Source organism: Stegostoma tigrinum, chromosome 1, assembly GCF_030684315.1.
Source record: "Stegostoma tigrinum isolate sSteTig4 chromosome 1, sSteTig4.hap1, whole genome shotgun sequence".
Lineage (NCBI taxonomy): Eukaryota > Metazoa > Chordata > Chondrichthyes > Orectolobiformes > Stegostomatidae > Stegostoma > Stegostoma tigrinum.
Window position 1 is genome coordinate 138,743,913 of NC_081354.1, and position 23,683 is coordinate 138,767,595.

General features: G+C 41.2%; 1 protein-coding gene across 8 annotated transcripts in view; it reads right to left on the bottom strand.

Annotated features, from left to right (window-relative positions):
- Nucleotides 1-1,427: 1,427 nt before the first annotated feature.
- LOC125459679 (long-chain-fatty-acid--CoA ligase ACSBG2-like) overlaps nt 1,428-23,683 on the bottom strand; it is a 118,538-nt gene continuing 96,282 nt past the window's right edge. For 5 of the 8 annotated variants that reach the window (XM_059648950.1, XM_059648945.1, XM_059648938.1 and 2 more), the window contains 2 exons: nt 16,016-16,161; nt 4,632-5,423 (listed from right to left, as the gene is read on the bottom strand). In XM_059648950.1, the coding sequence (XP_059504933.1) occupies nt 16,058-16,161 (104 nt within the window). In that variant the 3' untranslated portion in view covers nt 4,632-5,423; nt 16,016-16,057. Of the gene's footprint in view, nt 4,377-4,631; nt 5,424-10,612; nt 10,700-16,015; nt 16,162-23,683 lie in introns of those variants that run through there. The other 3 variants (XR_009446213.1, XM_059648909.1, XM_059648919.1) reach the window with 3 other exon arrangements.

The window sequence follows — 23,683 nt, forward strand, 5'->3', positions numbered from 1 at the left end:
AGATAACGATGTGCAATGATTAGGTTGTGTAGATAAAAGTCACCTGCTCAACAAAGGGTAAGACTGGATCCAAAATATCTCTGGATTCAAGAAAGATGGAAGAGGAATGAAGTATGGTGGGATGGCAGTATTTATTAAGGGGTGATGGGAAGCTCTAGAGTGACCAAGGTATACCTGGTTAACTAGAGCTAAGAAACAATAATTGCACTATTACATTGTTTGGTGTAGTCTGCAAGCAATTAACTGGTGGAAAAATACAAAGGAAAACAATTACAAGGAAATTGCCCAGCAAATGCAAGCATTGTCGAGTATTTTTGTAATGGGGCAGTTTAGGCTTCTTAAAATAGACTTGGATAGTATACAGGCCAGAGAGGTGAGAAAATCCCTTGAGTATGGTTAGGCAAATTTTGTATAGCAGTGTGTTTCCAGTCCAATGAGAAAGAAGACCCTGCTTGATCTTGGTCTCCGGATTAATAGTCATCTCTAGAAAATCCAACCACCTGTTTTGCCAGTTAACAAGGTGTAGAGCTGGATGAACACAGCAGGCCAACCACCATCAGAAGAGCAGGAAAGCTGATGTTTCAGGCCTAGACCCTCCTTCAGAAATGGGGGAGGGGAAGAGAAGTCACAAGCTCAAAATCTCCCCTCTCCCAACCGCATCCCAAAAACAGCCCAGCTTGTCCCCAGCTCCCTAACCTGTCATTCCTCCCACCTCTCGCCCCACCCCCATTTCCTACCTACCAGCCTCATCCTGCCCCCTTGACCTGTCCGTCCTCCCTTGACTGACCTAACTCCTCCATAACTCCCACCTCCCCTCACCTTTCCTGGCTCCGCCCCTGTCTGTCTCCTGTTCACCTATCTTCTACTTTATCCATCTTCTATCTGCCTCCCCTCTCTCCCTATTTATTTCAAAACACCCTTCTCCTCCCCCATTTCTGAAGAAGGGTCTAGGCCCGAAACATCAGCCTTCCTGCTCCTGAGATGCTGCTTGGTCTGCTGTGTTCATCCAGCTCTACAGGTTGTTATCTTAGATTCTCCAGCACCTGCAGTTCCTACTATCCTTCACACCTATTTTGCCAACCAGGGAGGTAGCATGTTGAGGCCCTTTAGTGCTCGTTTTTTGACCGCTCGCAGACTTTAATGGGTGAGCAAATGGACCTCTGCGTCTAGAATTTCATTGATGAACATAGAACATTAAAGCGCAGTACAGGCCCTTCGGCCCTCGATGTTGCGCCAACCTGTGAAACCAATCTGAAGCCCATCTAACCTATACTATTCCATTATCATCCATATGTTTATCCAATGAACATTTACAAATGACCTGGATAAGGCCGTAGAAGGATGGGTTAATAAATTTGTGGATGACACTAACGTTGGTGGAGTTGTGGGTAGTGGTGACTCTACTACTGTTGCAAGCAGGACATTCCACGCCCTCACTACTCCTGAGTAAAGAACCTACCTCAGACATCTGTCCTATATCTATCACCCCTCAATTTGAAGCTATGTCCCCTCGTGCTAGCCATCACCAACTGAGGACAAAGGCTTTCACTGTCCGCCCTATCTAATCCTCAGATCATCTTGTATATCTATATTAAGTCACCTCTCAACCTTCTTCTCCCTAATGAAAACAGCGTCAAGTCCCTCAGCCTTTCCTCATAAGACCTTCCCTCCATACCAGGTAAATCTCCTCTGCGCCCTTTCCAATGCTTCCACATCCTTCCTATAATGTGGCGACCAGAAAGGCACACAATCCTCCAAGTGCAGCTGCACCAGAGTTTTGTACAGCTGCAACATGACCTCATGGCTCCAAAACTCAATCTCTCTACCAATAAAACATAACACATCGTATGCCTTCCTAACAACCCTATCAACCTGGGTGGCAACTTTCAGGGATCTATGCACATGGGCACCAAGATCTGTCTGCTCATCAACACTAACAAGAATCTTACCATTAGCCCAGTACTCTGTATTCCTGTTACCCCTTCCAAAGTGAATCACCTCACACTTTTCCGCATTAAACTCCATTTGCCACCTCTCAGCCCAGCTCTGCATCTTATCTGTGTCCCTCAGTAACCTGCAACATCCTTCGCACTATCCAGAATTCCACCGACTTTAGTGTCATCTGCAAATTTACTAACCCGTCCTTCTACACCCTCATCCAGGTCATTTATAAAAATGACAAACAGCAGTGGCCCCAAAGCACTTCCTTGTGGTACACCACTAGTAACTGAACTCCAGGATGAATATTTCCCATCAGCCACTGAAAGAAAAGGGTGAGCATCTCCACAGAGCCAACTTACTCCATTTCTCCTTCTTGGCACCTCCAGAGTGAAGTATTCTGTGAAGAGACTGAAGTTAGTTAAATAGATGAAAAAAGTACAATGGATGCTGGAAACTTGAAACAACATAGAACATAGAACAGTACAGCACAGAACAGGCCTTTCAGCCCACAATGTTGTGCCAACCATTGATCCTCATGTATGCACCCTCAAATTTCTGTGACCATATGCATGTCCAGCAGTCTCTTAAATGACCCCAATGACCTTGCTTCCACAACTGCTGCTGGCAACGCATTCCATGCTCTCTCAACTCTGTGTAAAGAACCCGCCTCTGACATCCCCTCTATACTTTCCACCAACCAGCTTAAAACTATGACCCCTCGTGCTAGCCATTTCTGCCCTGGGAAATAGTCTCTGGCTATCAACTCTATCTATGCCTCTCATTATCTTGTATACCTCAATTAGGTCCCCTCTCCTCCTCCTTTTCTCCAATGAAAAGAGACCAAGCTCAGTCAACCTCTCTTCATAAGATAAGCCCTCCAGTCCAGGCAGCATCCTGGTAAACCTCCTCTGAACCCTCTCCAAAGCATCCACATCTTTCCTATAATACGGCGACCAGACTGGACGCAGTATTCCAAGTGCGGTCTAACCAAAGCTTTACAGAGCTGCAACAAGATCTCACGACTCTTAAACTCAATGCCCCTGTTAATGAAAGCCAAAACACCATATGCTTTCTTAACAACCCTGTCCACTTGGGTGGCCATTTTAAGGGATCTATGTATCTGCACACCAAGATCCCTCTGTTCCTCCACACTGCCAAGAATCCTATCCTTAATCCTGTACTCAGCTTTCAAATTCGACCTTCCAAAATGCATCACCTCACATTTATCCAGGTTGAACTCCATCTGCCACCTCTCAGCCCATCTCTGCATCCTGTCAATGTCCCGCTGCAGCCTACAACAGCCCTCTATACTGTCAACGACACCTCCGACCTTTGTGTCGTCTGCAAACATGCACAGAGAATGCTGCAAAAACTCATAAAAGTCTACTGCAGCAGTTCTGAACAAGTCATGCTGGACATAAAACATTAACAGTCTCTTTCCACAAGCTGCTTGACCTGCTGAGTTTCTCCATCATTCACTGTTTGTTTTAGGTAAATAGATTATGGATCATTTTCAGCCCAACTGTCTTCAGCTGCTTTATCAATGACCTTCCCTCCATCATAAGGTCAGAATTGGGAATGTTTGCTGATGATTGTACAATGTTCAAACCATTCATGACTTTTCAGATACTGAAGCAGTCCAAATTCAAATACAACTAGATCTGGACGTTATCCAGGCTTGGGCTGACAACATTAATGCCACACAAATGCTAGTCTATGATCATCACCTAATAAGAGACAATCTAACTACCATCCCTTGACTTTCAATTGTGTTACCAGCATTGAATCCCTCAACATCCCTGGGGGTTACCATTGACCAGAAACTCAAATGGACTTGAAAATAAATACAGTGGCTACAAGGGCAGGTTGGAGGCTAGGAATACTATGGCGAGTAATTCACCATCTGACTTCCCAAAGTCTGCCCATCATCTACAAAGCAAAATCAGGACCATCATGGAGTACTCCCCACTTGCCTGGATGATATAGCTCCAATGGCACTCAAGAAACTTGATGTCATCCAGGTCAAAGCCCACTTGATTGGCACCACATCCAGAAACATCCGCTTCCTCCACTACCGACCCTCAGTAACAGCAGTGTGTAATATCTATAAGGAGCAGAAATTCACCAGAGATCCTCAGGCAGCACTTTCCAGATCCATTACTACTTTCATCTAGAAGGACAAGGGCAGCAGATACATAAAAATAGTACCACATTCAAGTTCCCCTCCAAGTCACTCCTCGTGATGACTGGGAAATATACTGCTGTACGTTTGTTGTTGCTGGGTCACAATCCTGGAATTCCCTTCCTAATGGCACTGTGGGTCAACCCACAGCAGGTGGACTGCAGCGGTTCAAGAAGGCAGCTCACCACCATCTTCTCAAGGACAACTAGGAACAGGCAAGAACTGCTAGCCAGCCAGTGACGTCCACTTCCCACTAATGAATAAAAAAAGGATAAAATAAAAATTTCAAGATAGGTCCTACAGCATGTTTCAACAAAGACTTATACTTGTAATTTATGCATTGCTGTATGCTGTTCCTTACAAAATACCAAAGTGACTGTTGGTTAGCTTCCAAAGCTAAATGTTTACAAAAGGAAGAACACAAGCAGAATGTTGTAAATATTATTTTATTCAGCTACTAAACAATCAAATCAGAATGAGCAAAAACAAAGTTGCTGGAAAAGCTCAGCAGGTCTGGCAGCATCTGTGAAGCAAAAAAAGGTGTTAACGTTTCGGGTCCGGTGACCCTTCCTCAGAATGACTTTTGCATTTGAATTGTAGTAAAATTATTAAGGCTACAAGGAGGTTGCAATTTAAATTTCAGTTCTCAATTCAGACACTCAAGCATAGATTCAGAGAAAACTTGCCAAACTCATTTCATCCATAGACAAACAGTTTGCAAAGTCAGGCATCTATACAATGGGTATTTATTTCAAGAAAGCACAGATAAAACCACAGCAGAACTGTGACGTCATCAACTTTTAGACTTAAAAAAACAGTATATTTTCTCAATGGTGAGGGACTAGAAACTGCAGAGGAGTGTAATGAGGGGTTCAAACACAATTCATCGAAAATGTCCAAAGCAAAAATTCAGGCAGCAAAAGCTTCATTTGAAGTGCAACATGGAGAAAATTGAGCTTCAGTTGTTCAGAGCTTTGATCATTCAGTTCAGTTTTGAATCTAAGCTCAACAGAATGGTACTGCTCTTCAATCATGTGAAAGCCACAGTTGAATCCATCTCCATCACACTGTAAGACAGACCATTCCAGATCACAGCCATTCACAACTTTAAAGATGATTTCCTCACATTTGTCTTTGGTTCTTTAGCTGCCACCTTAACTTCATGTCTTCTGGTCCTTCACCTTACAGCCAGTAGGAAGTTTTTCTTATTTGGTGTATCTATAGGCCTCAGTGATTTTGGACTCCTCTATCACATTTCCTCCTAACTTTCATCTGTCTTTATGGAAGACAGCCCCAACTTCTGAAATGATCAACGTATGGTATTTAGATTTCCAGGAGGCATTTGATATGTTGCTAGATTGAAGAAAAATAAAATCTTATGGTGTAGGTGGTTAACAGATTGGCTCAGGTAAAAGACTGGCTAACTAACAAGAAATAGAGAGTCATGATAAAGAGGACATTTTATAGGTTGGTGCTGGCATCAGTGCTGGGACCTCAACGATGTTGCAGTAGACTGGTGTGCTGGGGCAGCAAGTAATTAGGAAAGTTACTAGAATGACCTCACATATCACAGCCCTCCCTTTATTTGGAGGATTGTAGTTGATAAATTTTAGTTAGCCTAATCAACTCAGGTAGTCATGGTGATAATTATGGTGTATCACATTTAGGTCTTTTCAGACTTTACATGAAGATTATGTCATACATCCACACAGTTAACACAAGAGTGAAACTTTATTGCAACTTACTTTATTGTGAACAAAATCATGAGGGACATGGATAGGGTAAATAGCCAAAGTCTTTCCAAAACTAGAAGGCGTAGCTAACTTTTTCATGCAGAGAGTGGAATATCTGTGGAATGAGCTGCTAGAGGAAGTGGTGGAGGCTGGTTAAATTACAACATTTAAAAGGCATCTAGATGGATACGTAAATAGGAAACGTTTAGAGGGATATGGGACAAATGCTGGCAAATGGGACTAGATCGGTTTAGGTTATCTAGTCGGCATTGACTATTTGGACTGAAGGGGCTGTTTTGGTACTGTACGTCGCTGTATACGTATTCAAAATCAGTATGATTCATCTCAGATGATGTCTTACTTTATCTTGCATGCTGAATCCTTCCTGTATTAAAAACCTGCTTAATGTAGTTCCTCTTATAACGCTACCACACAGTGCTAGATCAGACAAAGCCCAACATGTGATGGGCTTTAAGCCAATTAACACCCAAAAATTTACATTTATGAATCAGAATACTAATAAATTTTTTGAAAATATAATTTACTCTCAAACTGTGCTTATTTTCATATTTACACAACTTCATAGTAATTGATGTTTGGTTTATAAAGTTTCAGAAAATACATTACCATTTGGTTAATTTACACGTATATGTGACATGCAGGGGCCGATCAACCAAACCTATCTTCATTCAGATTGCCAAGCAAGTTGTCCAGCTCAATGCCTCTGAACTGAGACTTCCATCCCGAGCCTGGAAAGTGAAGTTGATTGGGGAAGGTGCTGATGATGCTGGTGGTGTATTTGATGATACAATTACAGAAATGTGCCAGGTAAATCGGCATTTACATAGGATTGAAAACACAAACTGAAAATTCATCCAAGTAGATCTATGCCCATGCTTATGTTGCATCCAAGATTCCTGTCATCAGTCCTTTCATCTCATTAACATAGCTTTCTACTCCTTTCTTTCTGATGTGGGCAGACAGCTGCTTTACGATGCAGATTGGTGCCAATAGTGTAAGTTTATTTCCCCCACCATCTGAGGTTACTATAAAGCTAGGGCATGGTGAACCTCGGGTTAAACCACCAATCATGTCTCTTTCTAACAAGAGAGCAGCCGTGTGGTCCTCTGGGACATTAGTGACTTTGCCTCTAATTAAAATTAGCCTTGAGAGGAAGGAAGTCCAAGTGATCCTAACAGGCTTGAAAGCAGGTAAACCTCCAGGCCCAGATGAGATGTGTCCAAGGCTGCTGTGGGAGGCAAGAGAGGAGATTGTAGAAGCTCTGAGATTAATTTTTAAATTCTATCTGATCAGAGGAAGGGTCCCAAAGGACCGGATGACACCTAATGTGATACTATCACTCAGTGAGGGTGTTAGGGATAAACCAGAAAACCCTAAGCAGAGGAGTCAATAACCAAGGGGCACAGTTTTAAGATAAGGAGCAGAGTTTTAGAGGGAATATGAGGAAAGTATTTTTCACCGGAGGGTTGTGAGATCTGGAACTGACTCACTAAAAGGATGGTAGAGTAGGGAACCCTTAAGACATTTACGAACTATTTAGATGAGCACTTGAAATACCATAGTAAATAAGGCTATAGGCCAGGAGCTCAAAAATGGGTTTATAACAACAGGATATTTGACTAGCTCAACACAATAGGACAAACGGCCTCTTTCCTGTCAAAACTCAGTGACTATCATCGACACACTAATTTTCAATCTGCTTTATTTTCCAGGAATTGGAGACAGGAGTGGTCGATCTGCTGATTGCAACACCAAATGGCACCGCAGAAGTTGGTAGCAATAGAGACAGGTGAAAGAGACAATTTATTTCAAAATTATGAAAGAAATAAAGTGCATGCATATATGGAAAATTCTTCATAACCTCACTACATCACTTCAAACCAGCTACGTTTGAAGAGTAAGTACTGACTCGTAGCGTAAGGAAAGGGGCGGCACAGTGGCTCATTGGTTAGCACTGCTGCCTCACAGGACCAGGGACCCAGGCTCAATTCCACCCTCAGGCTGTGTGGAGGCTGCACATTCTCCCCATGTCTGCATGGGTTTCATTCAGGTGCTCTGGCTTCCTCCCACAGTCCAAAGATGTGCAGGATAGGTGGGTTGGCTGTGCTAAATTGCCTGTAGTGTTCAGCGATGTGTAGATTAGGTGGGTTATAGGGGGATGGGTCTGGCTGGGATGCTGCGAGGTTCAGTGTGGACTTGTTGGGCCAAAGGGTCTGTTTCCACTGTACAGATTCTATGATTCTATGAAACAAGTCAGCCAATTTGTAGATAGCAAAATCCCACAAAATATTGAGATTTAATCATTAAATTTATTCTTTGTCTTATTCGTCTATAGCATGAGGACATTCTGGAAAATGCAGCATCAGTTGTTCATCCCTAATGGTCTTGGGGAGTTGATGCCTTGCGCAATTGTTGCGAGTGTGATATTGATCCACCCACAACTTTTTTTTTGGTAGATCCTAGGACTTGCATTCAGCTTCGAAGGAATAATGACATGTTTCCGAGTCATGATGTTGGTGTAACTTAGAGGAGAACGTTGAGGTACTGGTATTCCCAAGAGCCTGCTGTTGTTGTACTTTTAGGCAACAGCTTGCAAGTTTGGTGGGTGCAGCCAAAGAAGCCACACGACGTCGCTGATTACACCATGTAGATTGTCCACACTGTTGCCACTCAGGTAGAAATGAATTTATAAAGTGGTGATGAGCTCCCTGTCAAGCTGGCTGCGTTGTCCTGGATGCTGTTGAACAAGTTCAGGTTTATTGAAACTGCAGTCTTTAGGCAAGTGGAGAGTTTTCCGTCATGTCTGTGCTTTGTGAATGGTGGAAAGGCTTTTGGAGATTGGAGACAAGTTACATAACACAGAACGCCATGCCTCTGCAATAACAAGGTGTAGAGCTGGATGAACGCATCCAGCCAAGCAGCATCTTAGGACCACGAAAGCTGACGTTTCGGGCCAAAGGGTCTAGGATTCTCTGGCATCTGCAGTTCCTATTATTCTCTGATACAATTTTAACACCATGCCTCTGAAATGGTTTTGGAGCCACAATATTTGTCTGGCGATTCCAGTTGGGCTTCCAGTCAATTACTACATCAACCCCATTATCTTAATTGCCCTCCCCCCAAAGAATTCTCATCAATGGTAATGCCTGTTGAATGTCAAAAAAACTGCTAGACTCCTAACTCGTGGTTCAAATGTTACTTGCCACTTGAATTTTGTCTGGGTTCTGCTGTACCAAGCATGGACTGCTTCATTATCAGAGGAGTTGTGAATTGAACAAAACACTGAAGGAGGGTCCTAATGCCAAACATCAACTTTCCTGCTCCTCTCTTACTGCCTGGCCTACTGTACCTGTCCAGCACCATACCATTGACTCCAGCATCTGCAGTTCTTGCTATCTCTGACTGAAAATAGCCTGTTCATTTATGATTACACGATCTTTTGATGGCGGCAAGTGTTATGATGAAGCAGCTAAGGAAGGGTTGGGCATTAAGTAAAGCACTGCCTTGAAGAGCTCAGCAGCAATGTATGAAATGATTGGTCATCTTCCTCTGTGCCAGGTACATCTGTGCCAAGAGAGTATCTCCCGAATCCCATTGACTTCAGTTTTAATAGGGCCTGTTGACACGTTCAAATCTTGCTTTGATGTCAGGGCTGTCACTCTGTCCTACCTTTTGGAATTCAAATGTATTATCCATGTTTTAATAATGAGGCTTAAATCTATAAACATCTGATAGGTGTAAGTGAACTACATTTGAAGCAAGGCTGGCACATGTATGAGCAATGATACATCTTGACTTTACAAATGATGTTGAGAGGAGACATCAATCCAAAAGTAGAAATCTGAGACAAGTGAACTTATATGTAGCTTACCAGTAAGTTTATTTCCACAAAGAGTAGATCAAATGGTGACACTAGCCATTAACTGGCACATGACGCTAAGAAACTAAATGTTTGATGAGATCAAGTTTAAATTCTTAGACTAACCCTCTTTATTTTACCTTATTTTCTTCCAGATTCTTGCTTAACCCATCAGCTTGTACCACTGAACATCTCCAGCAGTTTAAGTTTCTGGGAATCCTGATGGCTGTGGCTATTCGAACCAAGAAACCATTGGATCTACACCTGGCACCATTTGTATGGAAACAGCTCTGCTCAATCCCTCTTACTTCTGAGGATTTAGAGGAAGTTGACTTGCTTTATGTTCGGAATTTGTATGGAATCTTGAATTTAGACAACAGTGGGATAACAGAGGAAAATTTCCTGGAAGTAAGATCAGTGCTTAGTTTCTAGTTGACTTTTGTCATTATCTTTCTAACTGAACTGATTTGTATTAGAATGTTCAAGCCAGTGAAATGGAGTTCATAAAACTGAAGTGAATTGATCTGTTGAATTGATCACGCTATCTGGTAGAACAATGAATTTGCAGTGGTTGAGTAGTAGAACTATAACAGCTTGATAAACTACATTCCCATTCCCACCTTGAAGCACTGACCAGAAGGTATTTTGTTCCTTATAAAGAAGAACACAAGAAAGCATACTTACACGCACTAAGATAATAAGGTGTAGAGCTGGATGAGCACAGCAGGCCAAGCAGCATCTTAGGAGTGGGAAAGCTGACGTTTCAGACCTAGACCCTTCTTCAGATTTTCTGATGAAGGGCCTAGGCCTGAAATGTCAGCTTTCCTGTTCTAAAAATGCTGCTTGGCCTGCTGTGTTCATCCAGCTCTACACCTTGTTATCTTGGAAACTGCAGTTGCTGGAGAATCCATTATCTGTCCATTTTGGAAGAGGCTTGAGCACAAGTAGTCAGCCTGATGTCTCCTGTGGAATAGTATACTGGGCTTAGAATTTGAAGTACTAATTTCTGAAATTGCTTTCTAATTTATTTAAATCACTATTTGAGCTAATCATAGAGTGATAAAGCACAGAAGGGTAACCGTGGACTGTGGATGATTATGCCTGCATCAGCTCTTTTGAAAGACTATCCAATTAATCCCATTGATGCAGCCTTGCTCCAAACCTTTTACATTTTACCCCTGCAAGTAAAATTGCCTACTGAAAGTTATTATCAAGTTACCAAGCCTGTAAATAGAAGAACTGCCATGGTTGCGAGGGAGGAGCTCTGTAGTTGGAAGAGTTTAAGGGACCCCACATTCCCAGAGTCACCAAAAGGAGTGTTTCACAAGGCTGGAGAAAGGACTGTTCAGTAAGGTGAGCATCCATTGGGACCATCACCAAATGTCAGCCTGATATGGGTGGGAGGGAATGAGGGAAGTAAACCCCCTAGTGTCAGGTCCAGAAGAAGCAGAGCCCATGAGTCAATTGATTCACTAATGATTGAGAAAGCAGGAAGCTACAGCCTTTTATGCATCATGGAACTTTATCCGTCTCTGACCAAGTTTATCAGAGTTTGTTTGTCTCACCTTTATTCGAAATGAGCATCTCTTCATGTGGTACCAAGAAATGGCTGGAAGCACTGGATATAGGGCCTGACAACATCTGGCAATAGTACTGAAGCCTGAAGTTGCAAACATTGTTGTGCCCCCTACCAAGCTGGAAGAAGATCAACTAAATCACTGTTTTGCCATTTGTTTCATTTCTTCTTTTTGTCTGTCATTTTTTTTCTCTTATTTGCTTTGCTATCAGATGGCAGTTATTCAAAATCCTGCTATTCGTACCTCCTGTGGATTCTACTTCATTAACTGTTCCATCACCTCTTTATTTGGTCTTGCACCATGAGCCATTTTCTCTTTCTTTTTTCCATCTTGTCTTCCTGTCTATCACAGAAATTCCCTTTTTTGCTTTGCTTCCCACCTCCTCTTATACTTAATTTTATGCCATTCTATTGAAAGTTCACAGATCTGAAACATTGACTTTATTTCTCACTCCACAGATACTACCAGACCTACTGAATACTTTCAGCCCCTCTATTTTTAACATCACCTTCATCAGTCTGTTACAAGTTTATCAAACCTGATTTCCTTGAAGAAATCCATGCTGTCTGTTACCTATTAACTCATATATTTTTCCAAGTGAGAATTTTATTTCCAATTATTTTGTCTACCAGTTCCTTCAGCAATGATGTTAAAGTGCCTGTAGTTACGAACACTACCTCTCTTTATTTTGTTTTGAGCAATGTGGAACAATCCTCCAACACTCTCATATTGAAGCATAATTGGAAAATTAAAGTGTTGCAATTCCCATGGACACCAATAGTAGTTAGGGAGTCATGCAGCATAGAAGTGTATGGTGGAATGGGAGTGGGGTGCAGCTATCCTGACAGAAATTTCATTGTAAAAATCAAACCAATGTTTATATAAATTGAACACAAATTACCAAATAAATTGTGTCCCATAGGTACTATTAATTACCATTGCAACAAAGATAAATGTCTCTGATTTCTCAGTCCCTTCAGAAATGACATTAATCTCAGCCACGGCATCTCGCAAAACTTGTTTCTGTTCCTTTGTTGGCACAAGAGTTAGATCCTTCAGCACCTAATAATTATGTGATTCTGTGATTGTGGAGAGTCTAGGACCAGCGGACATAATCCCTGAATAAGGGGCCGCCAATTTAAGACAGATGAGGAAGAATTTTTTCTATCTGAGATGAGTTAATTCTTTACCTCAGAGAGATGTCAAGGCTGGGTCATTAGATTTATTCATGATTGTGAGAAAGAGACTTAGTCAGTAAGGGAGTCAAGAATTTTGGAGATAAGGCAGGAAAAAGAAGTTGAGGGTTATCACAATGATTATCACATCATTTAAACAATGGACAAATTTTTCTCCTATGTCTTATGGTGAATAGCTGTAACTTGAGCCTTACTATTTATAAAAAAATTAGCATTGTTTGATAAGATTAGGCTGAATATTGTGATCAGTTTCTCTAACTTTATTTTTCTTGAATTTTTTTAGATGATCCCTTTGGATTCATTTGTTGGTCAGAGTGCAAATGGTAAGGTTGTTCCAATAATTCCTGGAGGAAGTAGTATACCCTTGACATTTGGAAACAGGAAAGAATATGTAGAGAGAGCAATTGAATATAGACTACATGAGCTAGATCAACAGGTGAGCATCAAAATCCTTCAAATTCTTTGAATTTCTGTGTGAAACTATAAGAAATAAACTTCAGTTACCTCCTTTGATATCTCAAAATTATCTCCTGAACTTCCTTCAAATTTGATAACTACTTGATAGCTCTTGAAATTAGCATGGTGGGAGGTTGTCTGATGGTCTGTAATAAGTCTGTTTTACGTAGACGTAAACTATGAGAACTTGGTAACTCGGAGACTTGAATTCAAATCTCTGCTGAGAGTTGACTGGATTCAGTCCAGGTTTGCACATGCCATTAGATCAGATTGATGAGATTAGATTGCCTACAGTGTGGAAACAGGCCCTTCAGCCCAACAAGTCCACACCACCCCTTGAAGCATCCCACCCAGACCCATCACCCTATAACTCTCATACCCATAGAACATAGAACATTACAGCACAGTACAGGCCCTTCGGTCCTCGATGTTGTGCCAACCTGTCATACCGATCTCAAGCCCATCTAACCTACACTATTCTGTGTATGTCCATATGCTTGTCCAATGACGATTTAAATGTACCTAAAGTTGGCGACTCTACTACCATTGCAGGCAAAGTGTTCCATTCCCTTACTACTCTCTGAGTAAAGAAACTACCTCTGACGTCTGTCCTATATCTTTCACCCCTCAATTTAAAGCTATGCCCCCTCGTGCTCGCCGTCACCATCTAGGAAAAAGGCTCTCCCTATCCACCCTATCTAACCCTCTGATTATTTTATATGTTTCAATTAAGTCACCTCTCAACCTTCTTCTCTGTAATGAAACAGCCTCAAGTCCCTCAGCCTTTCCTTGTAAGACCTTCCCTCCATACCAGGCAACATCCTAGTAAATCTCCTCTGCACCCTTTCCAAAGCTTCCACATCCTTCTTATAATGCGGTGACCAGAACTGTACGCAATACTCCAACGTGTGGCCGCACCAGAGTTTTGTACAGCTGCAGCATAACCTCTTGGTTCCGGAACTCGATACCTCTATTAATAAAAGCTAAAACACTGTATGCCTTCTTAACAGCCCTGTCAACCTGGGTGGCAACTTTGAAGGATCTGTGTACATGGACGCCGAGATCTTTCTGCTCATCTACACTGCTAAGAATCTTACCAGTAGCCCAGTAATCTTTGCCTTCCGGTTACTCCTACCAAAGTGCATCACCTCACACTTGTCTGCATTAAACTCCATTTGCCACCTCTCAGCCCAGCTCTGCAGCTTATCTATGTCTCTCTGCAACCTACAGCATCCTTCGTCACTATCCACAACTCCAGCGACCTTAGTGTCGTCTGCAAATTTACTAACCCATCCTTCTACGCCCTCATCCGGGTCATTTATAAAAATGACAAACAGCAGTGGACCCAACACCGACCCTTGTGGTACACCACTAGTAACTGGTCTCCAGGATGAATATTTCCCATCAACCCCCACCCTTTGTCTTCTTTCAGCAAGCCAATTTCCGATCCAAACTGCTATATCTCCCACAATTCCATTCCTCCGCATTTTGTACAATAGCCTACTGTGGGGAACCTTATTGAACGCCTTGCTGAAATCCATATACACCATATCAATCGGTTTACTCTCATCTACCTGAACACTACGGGCAATTTAGCATGGCCGATCCACCTAACCTGCACATCTTTGGACTGTGGGAGGAAACCGGAGCACCCGGAGAAAACCCACGCAGACACAGGGAGAATGTGCAAACTCCACACAGACAGTCGTCCGAGGCAGGAATCGAACCCGGGTCCCTGGCGCTGTGAGGCTGCAGTGCTAACCACTGAGTCACCGTGCCGATTGTATCCTTAGTCATATCTAATTGCTGTCCAGGAAATTACTGATGAAAAATGTGCACTTATAATGTGTTTATAAGTAATCAGCAAGAACTGATGGACACACCATTTCACAGACGTCACCACCTATTTCAACTTTCTAGCACCAGAGATGAAAAGCTGGAGTGTTTGTAAATACAAATTATAAATAAACAATTGTCAGCAACAACCACGAGAGAGGATCCTTTAAAAGGAGCTGAACTTGGTTATATGTGTACTCAATAATGCCCGGGATCCTTGACTTGTGTATACTTATAATATGTCATTGTGCCAAAGTATTATATGTGACATAACTAATCTCTGTCATGGTAAAGATGGGAGAGGCAAATTGAATTCTTTTGAATTAAATGTCTTTTAATCCTGGTTGTGTCAACAATTTAAAATCTTAGCATTCAGTAAACAACCTCTATTTGATATTAAAGCGGAAACATGTGATATTCTGGAATGAAAACAGAAGTTGCTGGAAAAGCTCAGCAGGACAGGCAGCATCTGTGAAGAAAAAAAACTCGCAGTTAACGTTTCGGGTCCGGTGACCCTTCCTCAGAACTGACGCGAAACATTAACTCTGATTTCTTTCTTCACAGATGCTGCCAGACCTGTTACGCTTTTCCAGCAACTTCTGTTTTTGTTCCTGATTTACAACATCTGCAGTTCTTTGGTTTTTACACTGTGATATTCAACAGGTCTGGCAGCATATGTTGGTGGTGAGAAACAGTATAACTCTTCACACATATTAACAGTTTCCTATGATGCTCTCCTGCTGCTAAGAATCTTCACTATTTCTGATTTTTCATTCAGATTTCTAGTATTGTATTACTATTTGAAATTAATGTGATTAATATTGATATTTGATGCTTGTGCTGAACGTTTTACATAATTTGAGTAGATAACATTTTAATCCATCACTTTAGAATTAATAGTTAAATTTTCTCCAATTCACTAATTAGTTAACAATGTTTTCGGAAAATACTTTTAAAAAATATTTCTGTTGTATAATTTAAAAAGAAATATTTGGCTATATAGTAACCATTGTATATTTGCCAAAAAAGCATCCGAGTAAGAGATGAATTCACAAACTGTTAATTTTTTTTCTCCCTCTGGTGTTCAATTATTTTTAGGTAGCAGCAATCAGACAGGGAATGTCAGCTATTGTCCCTGTACCTCTACTCTCTCTACTAACAGAGAGACAGCTTGAGCAGCTTGTTTGTGGAATGCCAGAAGTGAATGTAGATACCTTAAAGAAAGTTGTGCGTTACCGTGACATTGTTGAAAACCATCAACTACTGAATTGGCTGTGGCAAACGTTGCAAGAGTTTTCTAATGAGGAGAGAGTGCTGTTTCTTCGCTTTGTCTCTGGTCGCTCCAGGCTGCCAGCCAATCCTGCAGACATAACACAGAAATTCCAAATTATTAAAGTGGACAGGGTAAGTATTTTGCATTGACAAATTACAGAATGGCTCAAGTTATTGATTTCAAACAAATCTTGTAGGTTTGAAGACCAATACAGTCTGATACCCAATTTTTCCCAAGGTGTATACCAGGGAACAAATGAGCTTTGTGCCCTCAGCTTAATGCCAAGAAATTAATGGATGTAAATTATAAAATTTTTAGTTTTGCTCAACAAAGAAATATTTTGTCAAAGCATTTCATCTTACAATTGTTAGGGCAATTTTCAAACAATAACAAAGAAGTAGGAAAATAAATTTTATACTTTATAAAAATAGAGTGTGGATTGGTTGGCAAGTAAACACTGATTTGGAGAAGCGTTTGCTGTGTAGAATGTATTAATTAATACTTACTGACATTTAATTGTAATTAAAGTAATTTAAGCAGGTTAACTACGGTCAAGATATTATCCTGGGAAATGAACCAGACAATGGCGTCACCTATTTTGTTGAGTTGAAACGTACATAATGCATGTACATGTTATTTCAGTCTGCAAACAACAGGGCTGTGTGTGTACGTACACAGTTTCCAGTATATAGAAGGGTTTTATATTCAGCCCAACTGACAATCCTGGGTTGGTAATCAGTGTAATTCTTTGTACACTCAAGATAATTTAGTAATTTTTGTCCAGTTGTTTCATCACATCTGATGTTAGACATGTCTGTGAGTTTTGCAACAATGGTCTAGATCGGTACAGTAGAAAAAGACAAAGGGTCTGCCTAGGTAGAAATAAGAAAAAGCAAGGGAAAGAAGTCCCTGCTGGGAATTCCTTAATAATTCTGCACTTCTTAAACCAGAAAACTGTGGACTTGTCAGAAAGTTAAAACAATAATCATGCATGATTTTAATGTGTATATAGAATGGATTATTCAAATTGGCAAAGGTAACCTTGAGGAGGAGTTCAGAGAGTTTATTACAGATTGCCTCTTGGAGCATTATGTTGGGGAATCTACCAGGGTGGTGCCTATTTTGGTTTTGATATTGTGTAATGATGAAAAATTAATTAATGATCTCGTACTAAAGGATCATCTAGGGAAGAGTGATCATAGCAATGTTGGAATTTCAAATTCAATTTGAAGAAAATGAACTACGTCCAGATGCAGTAGGACAGTATGCAAAGTGACAGATATTTAAGGAGATGTTCAACTCCTCCCAACTAAAATGTATTCCAGAAGGGATGAAATATTGTAAAGGCAGAGAGGATCAATCATTGCATTTCTAAGCAAGAAAGTTAAAGATAAAGGCAAAAACTAAGGCATAACATATTATAAAGGTCAGTGGCAAGACGGAGGATTGGGAAATGTAAAGGCCAACAAAAGTGTTAAAAAGTAACTTTAAAAAAAGCAAGGGTTAATTATGAAGGGAAGCTAGGACATAATATAAAAACAAATAGGAAAAACTTTTATGTGTTTAAAAATGAAGAGAATAGCTAAAGTGAATGTCAGTCCCTTACAGGACCAGACTGGGGAGTTAATAATGGAGATCACAGAAATGGTAAAGACACTCAATAAATATTTTGCCTCTGTTTTCATAGTGGAGGGCACTGAAACCATTCCAATAGCAACAGGTAATGCAGAACTTACAGAAAAGGAGGGATTTAAAATAGTTGCTGTCATTAGGGAAAATGTACGGAGCACGTTATCATGATTAAAGGCATACAAGTCCCCAAGACCTGATGGCCTACATCTTAGGGTTTTAGAGGAAATGGTAACCAAGATAGTGGCTGCATTGCTTATAATATGCTAAAATTCTGTGCATTCTGGAAAGGTGGTTTTGAAAAATGTTAACATAACACCCTTATTCAAAGGTGAAGGGAGGCAGAAAGTATGAAACTATAGACAAGTTGGTTTAACATAAGCATTTGGAAATTGTTAACATCCGGTATTAAAGAAGCAGTAACGTGACATTTGGAAAGTCGAAACACAACGCATCACAGTCAGCATAATTTTATGAAGGGCAAATAATGTGTGCCTGATTTTCTTGAGTTCTGCAAAGATGTAACATGATGGGGATCCTGTAGATGTAGCATACTTGGACTTCCAAAAGGCATTTGGTAAGGTGCCACACAAAAGGTTAATACACTAAGTAAGATCTCACAGAACTAGTGGTAATATATTAGTTTGGATGTAGGATTAGCTATCCAACAAAGCAGAGAACTGGGATTGGTGATTTTTTTTTCTGGTTGGCAAGATGTAACAAGGTTTGGTCCTTCGCCTCCAACTATTTGCAACCTATGGTAATGACTTGGATGACGGGATAGAATGGACCATGGGGATGTATTGCAGTCAATAGTGAATATTGTAAAACATGAGCCTTGGTGAGAGCAGTAACAGAGATAGTGTGAGCTATCAGAGAGAAAGTGGTGCCACTTATGCTGGTTGAGTGGCGAGGTGGGGTAAGGGGACGTGATGGCCTAGTGGTATTATCGCTGGACTGTTAATCCAGAGACCCAGATAAAGTTCTGCGGATAATAAAATGTGAGGCTGGATGAACACAGCAGGCCCAGAAGCATCTCAGGAGCACAAAAGCTGACGTTTCGGGCCTAGACCCTTCATCAGAGAGAGGGATGGAGTGAGGGTTCTGGAATAAATAGGGAGAGAGGGAGAGGCGGACCGAAGATGGAGAGAAAAGAAGATAGGTAGGGAGGGGATAGGTCAGTCCAGGGAAGACGGACAGGTCAAGGAGGTGGGATGAGGTTAGTAGGTAGGAGATGGAGGTGCAGCTTGGGGTGGGAGGAAGGGATGGGTGAGAGGAAGAACTGGTTAGGGAGGCAGAGACAGGTTGGACTGGTTTTGGGATGCAGTGGGTGGAGGGGAAGAACTGGGCTGGTTTTGGGATGTGGTGGGGGGAGGGGATGAACTAGGCTGGTTTTGGGATGTGCTGGGGGAAGGGGAGATTTTGGAGCTGGTGAAGTCCACATTGATGCCATTGGGCTGCAGGAACAGCAACTCATTCCGCTTGGGAACCCTGCAGCCCAATGGGATCATTGTGGACTTCACCAGCTTCAAAATCTCCCCTTCCCCACCACATCCCAAAACCAGCCCAGTTCGTCCCCTCCACCCACTGCATCCCAAAACCAGTCTAACCTGTCTCTGCCTCCCTAACCTGTTCTTCCTCTCACCCATCCCTTCCTCCCACCCCAAGCTGCACCTCCATCTCCTACCTACTAACCTCATCCCACCTCCTTGACCTGTCCGTCTTCCCTGGACTGACCTATCCCCTCCCTACCTCCCCACCTATACTCTCCTCTCCACCTATCTTCTTTTCTCTCCATCTTCAGTCCACCTCCCCTTCTCTCCCTATTTATTCCAGAATCCTCACCCCATCCCCCTCTCTGATGAAGGGTCTAGGCCCGAAACGTCAGCTTTTGTGCTCCTGAGATGCTGCTGGGCCTGCTGTGTTCATCCAGCCTCACATTTTATTATCTTGGATTCTCCAGCATCTGCATTTCCCATTATCACTAATGTTCTGGGGAGCCAGGTTTAAATCCCGCCATGGCAGATGGTGGAATTTAAATTCAATAAATATCTGGAATTAAGAATCTAATGATGACCATGAATATGTTGCTGATTGTCAGAAAAGCCCATCTGGATCACTAATGTCCTTTTGCAAAGGAAACTGCCACCAATTTAGGCCTGAGACAAGGAGGAATTTCTTCTCTCAGTTGGTTGTAAGTCTTTGGAACTCCTTGTCACAGAGAACAGTAGGGGCAGAGTCCCTGTGTATAATTAAGCCTGAGATAGGTTCTTGATAAGTAGGAGAATCAAGCATTACAGGGAAACAGCAGGAAAGTGGCATCAGCAGTAATCCTATTGAATGGCAGAACAGGTTCAAGGAGCTAAACAGTCTACTCCTTTCCTTGTTACTTCTGATATTATAAATGAGCATTTCATTTTGTTCTTTCTCATCTCTCCTCTTTTAGATGCAGCAAGAAAGGGGAGGTGATGGCCTAGTGGTATTATCACTTGACTGTTAATCCAGAGAGCCAGATAACATTCTAGGCACCAGGGTTCAAATCCTGCCCTGGCTGGTGGCGGCACTTGAATTCAATAAATATGTGGAATTAAGAATCTAATGACAACCATGGAGTGATTGCCAATTATTGTGAAAAGCCCTAATATCCTTTTGGGAAAGAAACTGCCATCCCCTTACCTGGTCTGGCCTACATGTGACTCTAGACCCACAGCAATGTGGTTGACTCTTAACTGCTCTCTGGGCAGTTAGGGATGGACAATAAATGCTGTCTAGTTAGCGACACCCTCATCCCATTAATGAATAAAGAAAGGAAAAAAGGTCATTGACTTTTCTCATACGTTGGTGTGCAGTCCTCCAGATGGTTGAGACTTCACTGATCTTGGCAATCTTTGACTAGGCTATTGTCATATTCTCCACTGCTGATCCAGAGGGAAATGGGCACCCCATATCTGTACCACTTTGTCCATCAGGGCATTGAGACCCCTGTCCACAAAGGACAGGGGGCCACCAATTTCCCTTATATACTCTTGCTGGAACAAATATCAGGAGTTGTGTAAGGCAGTTCCAAACTGACAGTGCTTGGCCAGGTGCACAACAGGCTTTTAGAGATTATGTGAGCACAAGGGATGCTGATCTTTTGGAGCATACCCAGTTAATGGTGTGTTGTTCTGGGAATGGCACATTATCAGATGGGGATGGAATTAGACATGAGGGATATCAGAAGTTTGGGGTAGGAAGGAGTTGGGTGAGTTAGTTCGGAAATGGCAAGAGATCTACAGATTATTGATGATTACTAAATGGAAGGGTTTCCACCAATCTACACACAACTTTATTCACTCAGGTCTTCTTTCAGCCTTTTCAGCAGCCCAGGCAACATTGTGATGAATTTCCTGTACTCCATCTCTAATACATTCACATCCCTTCAATAGTGCAGCAACTAGAACTTAGTTCTGTACTTCATCTTGTGGCCTAACCAACTGTTTATACAGCTCCATCATAACCTCACTGCTCTTGTGTTCAGTTCCTTAACTAATAAACAAGTATCCCATAACCTGCCTTAAATACCTTAACTGCTCATCCTACTACCTTCAAGGATCTCTGGGCATGCATATCAAAGTTCCTCTGATTCTCTGTACTTTTAAGTATTGTACCATTCATTGTGTGTTCCCATGCATTGTTAGTTCTTCTAAAGTGTTGGGATGTTGTGTTGAGGCTGTACAGGATGTTGGTGAGGCCTCTTCTGGAGTACTGTGTCCATTTCTGGTCACCCTGTTGTAGGATGGATATTACTAAATTGGAGATTTATCAGGATGTTGCCAGACCTGGAGGGTTTGACTTATGAGGATGGTCTGGGACTTTTCTCACTGAAGCATACGAGTTGACGGGTGACCTTAGATGTTTATAAAATCATGGGTGGCATAGATAAGGTCGATAAGGAGGGTGGAGTTCAAAATTAAGGGGCATATTTTTAAGGTGAGAGGAGAAAGATTTAAAAAGGACACAAGGGACAACTCCTTTTAGAGTGGTTAGTGTGTGGAATGAACTGCCAGAGGAATTGGTGGATGCAGGTACAGTTAGAAGGTTTAAAAAGCATTTGGATAAATACATGAAGAGGAAAGGTTTAGAGGAATATGGGACAAAAGCAAGCAGGTAGGGCTAATTTAGCTTGGAAACATGGTTGGCCTGGACTAGTTGGACTGAAAGGACTGTTTCATGCTGTATGATTCTATGATGCCTGCTACTACTTTGCCCATCTAACCAGCTTGTTTATATCATTGTGTAATCGAAGGCATTCCTCATCGCTATTTACTGCACCTCTGTCAACTCTGAGATTACTGATCATACCTCCTACATTCACGTCCAGAGAAGCAGTTTTATGTTTTGTTTATAACTTGCATTATTTTATTTGATTAACGTTTGTTTTTATTTGTTTGCGCAGCCACTTGATGGTCTTCCGACAGCTCAGACTTGCTTCTTCCAGCTTAGGCTGCCTCCATACTCGAGCCAACAGGTGATGGCTGAACGTTTACGCTATGCCATTCAGAACTGCAGATCAATTGACATGGACAACTACATGCTATCTAGGAATGCTGATACTGGAGAAGGTTCCGACAACGAATACTGAGACCTGCTATTTCAGTGCAACCATATCATCCTGAAAATCATTCTATTTTCAATTAAAGGAATCTCAGGCGATTAAGAAAACATGAACTAAGCAGCTTCCAAATAACTGAACACTTTTTAATGGCTCTTTTCTACTTTGCAGGATAAGCAGTGGCAGCAACACAACATTTACACCAAATATGCACCAGTGTTATCTTTTGAGGAAAACTGTTTAATTTGACTTTGTGCTACCTAAAATCAGGAATTAACTATATCCTGTAAAATTGTAAAGTAATTCTTTTGTAGAAAGTGTGTACATCTGGTACAGTGACTAAGTGCAGCACTTTTACTAATTGAAGCATCTTGTGTATAGGACCAGGATGGATGATTGCCAAACAGTAATCTGATTATGGAAACTTGACTAAGTGAATCTGATTCTTTGGTACTAAAGTAATTTTCCAAACCACACTGAACAATAAAGTATCTGGCGTGTGCTAACAACAAGCATGACATTTTGCTTTGTGGCCAATGATTGTTCATAATCACATCAATGTAATCTGTTTTATTACATGGAGCTACTTCATTCAGAACAAAAATTATTATTTATACCTTTTTTGGGGATTGAGTGCTTTCAGATGACAAAGATGTGCAAGTTTTATTTCACTTCAGCTATAATAATGATCCGAAATTAGCTAACACATTTATTATTAAGACATGAACTAAGCAGCTTCCAAATAACTGAACACTTTTTAATGGCTCTTTTCTACTTTGCAGGATAAGTAGTGGCAGCAACACAACATTTACACCAAATATGCACCAGTGTTACCTTTTGAGGAAAACTGTTTAATTTGACTTTGTGCTACCTAAAATCAGGAATTAACTATATCCTGTAAAATTGTAAAGTAATTCTTTTGGAGTTTACTATTGCTTTAACTGCTTGTTGAGAACAGTAGTGGGAGAAGAATCAAAATCATTGTACTAATCAAAAAAAATACCATTTCCATCATAAAAATGTGTAATTTCAGAATATTAATTTTTAATATTTGATCAATATCTTAGATCTTTACAACATTCCCTGCAGCTGATAACATCACAATATAACCTATTGGTTTCCTGTGATTGGGTTTTAAATTTTGAAAGCTGAAAGTAGGTAACATAAATTAAAATATTCATACAAATTTCATCTTTTTATTATTGCAATATTTCCACTAATAGGGAAAAGCGCCATCATTTAGAAAATAAAACTTTTCAGCTGCTTTCAGGTATATATTTAGGCACAGTTGGTATGAGATCTCAGCAGAGTGAGGTGAAGACCAAGTATACTGACTACCCTGTTGGAAATTTGATTCAAAATGGAAATTCAGCTGTTATATCCTTC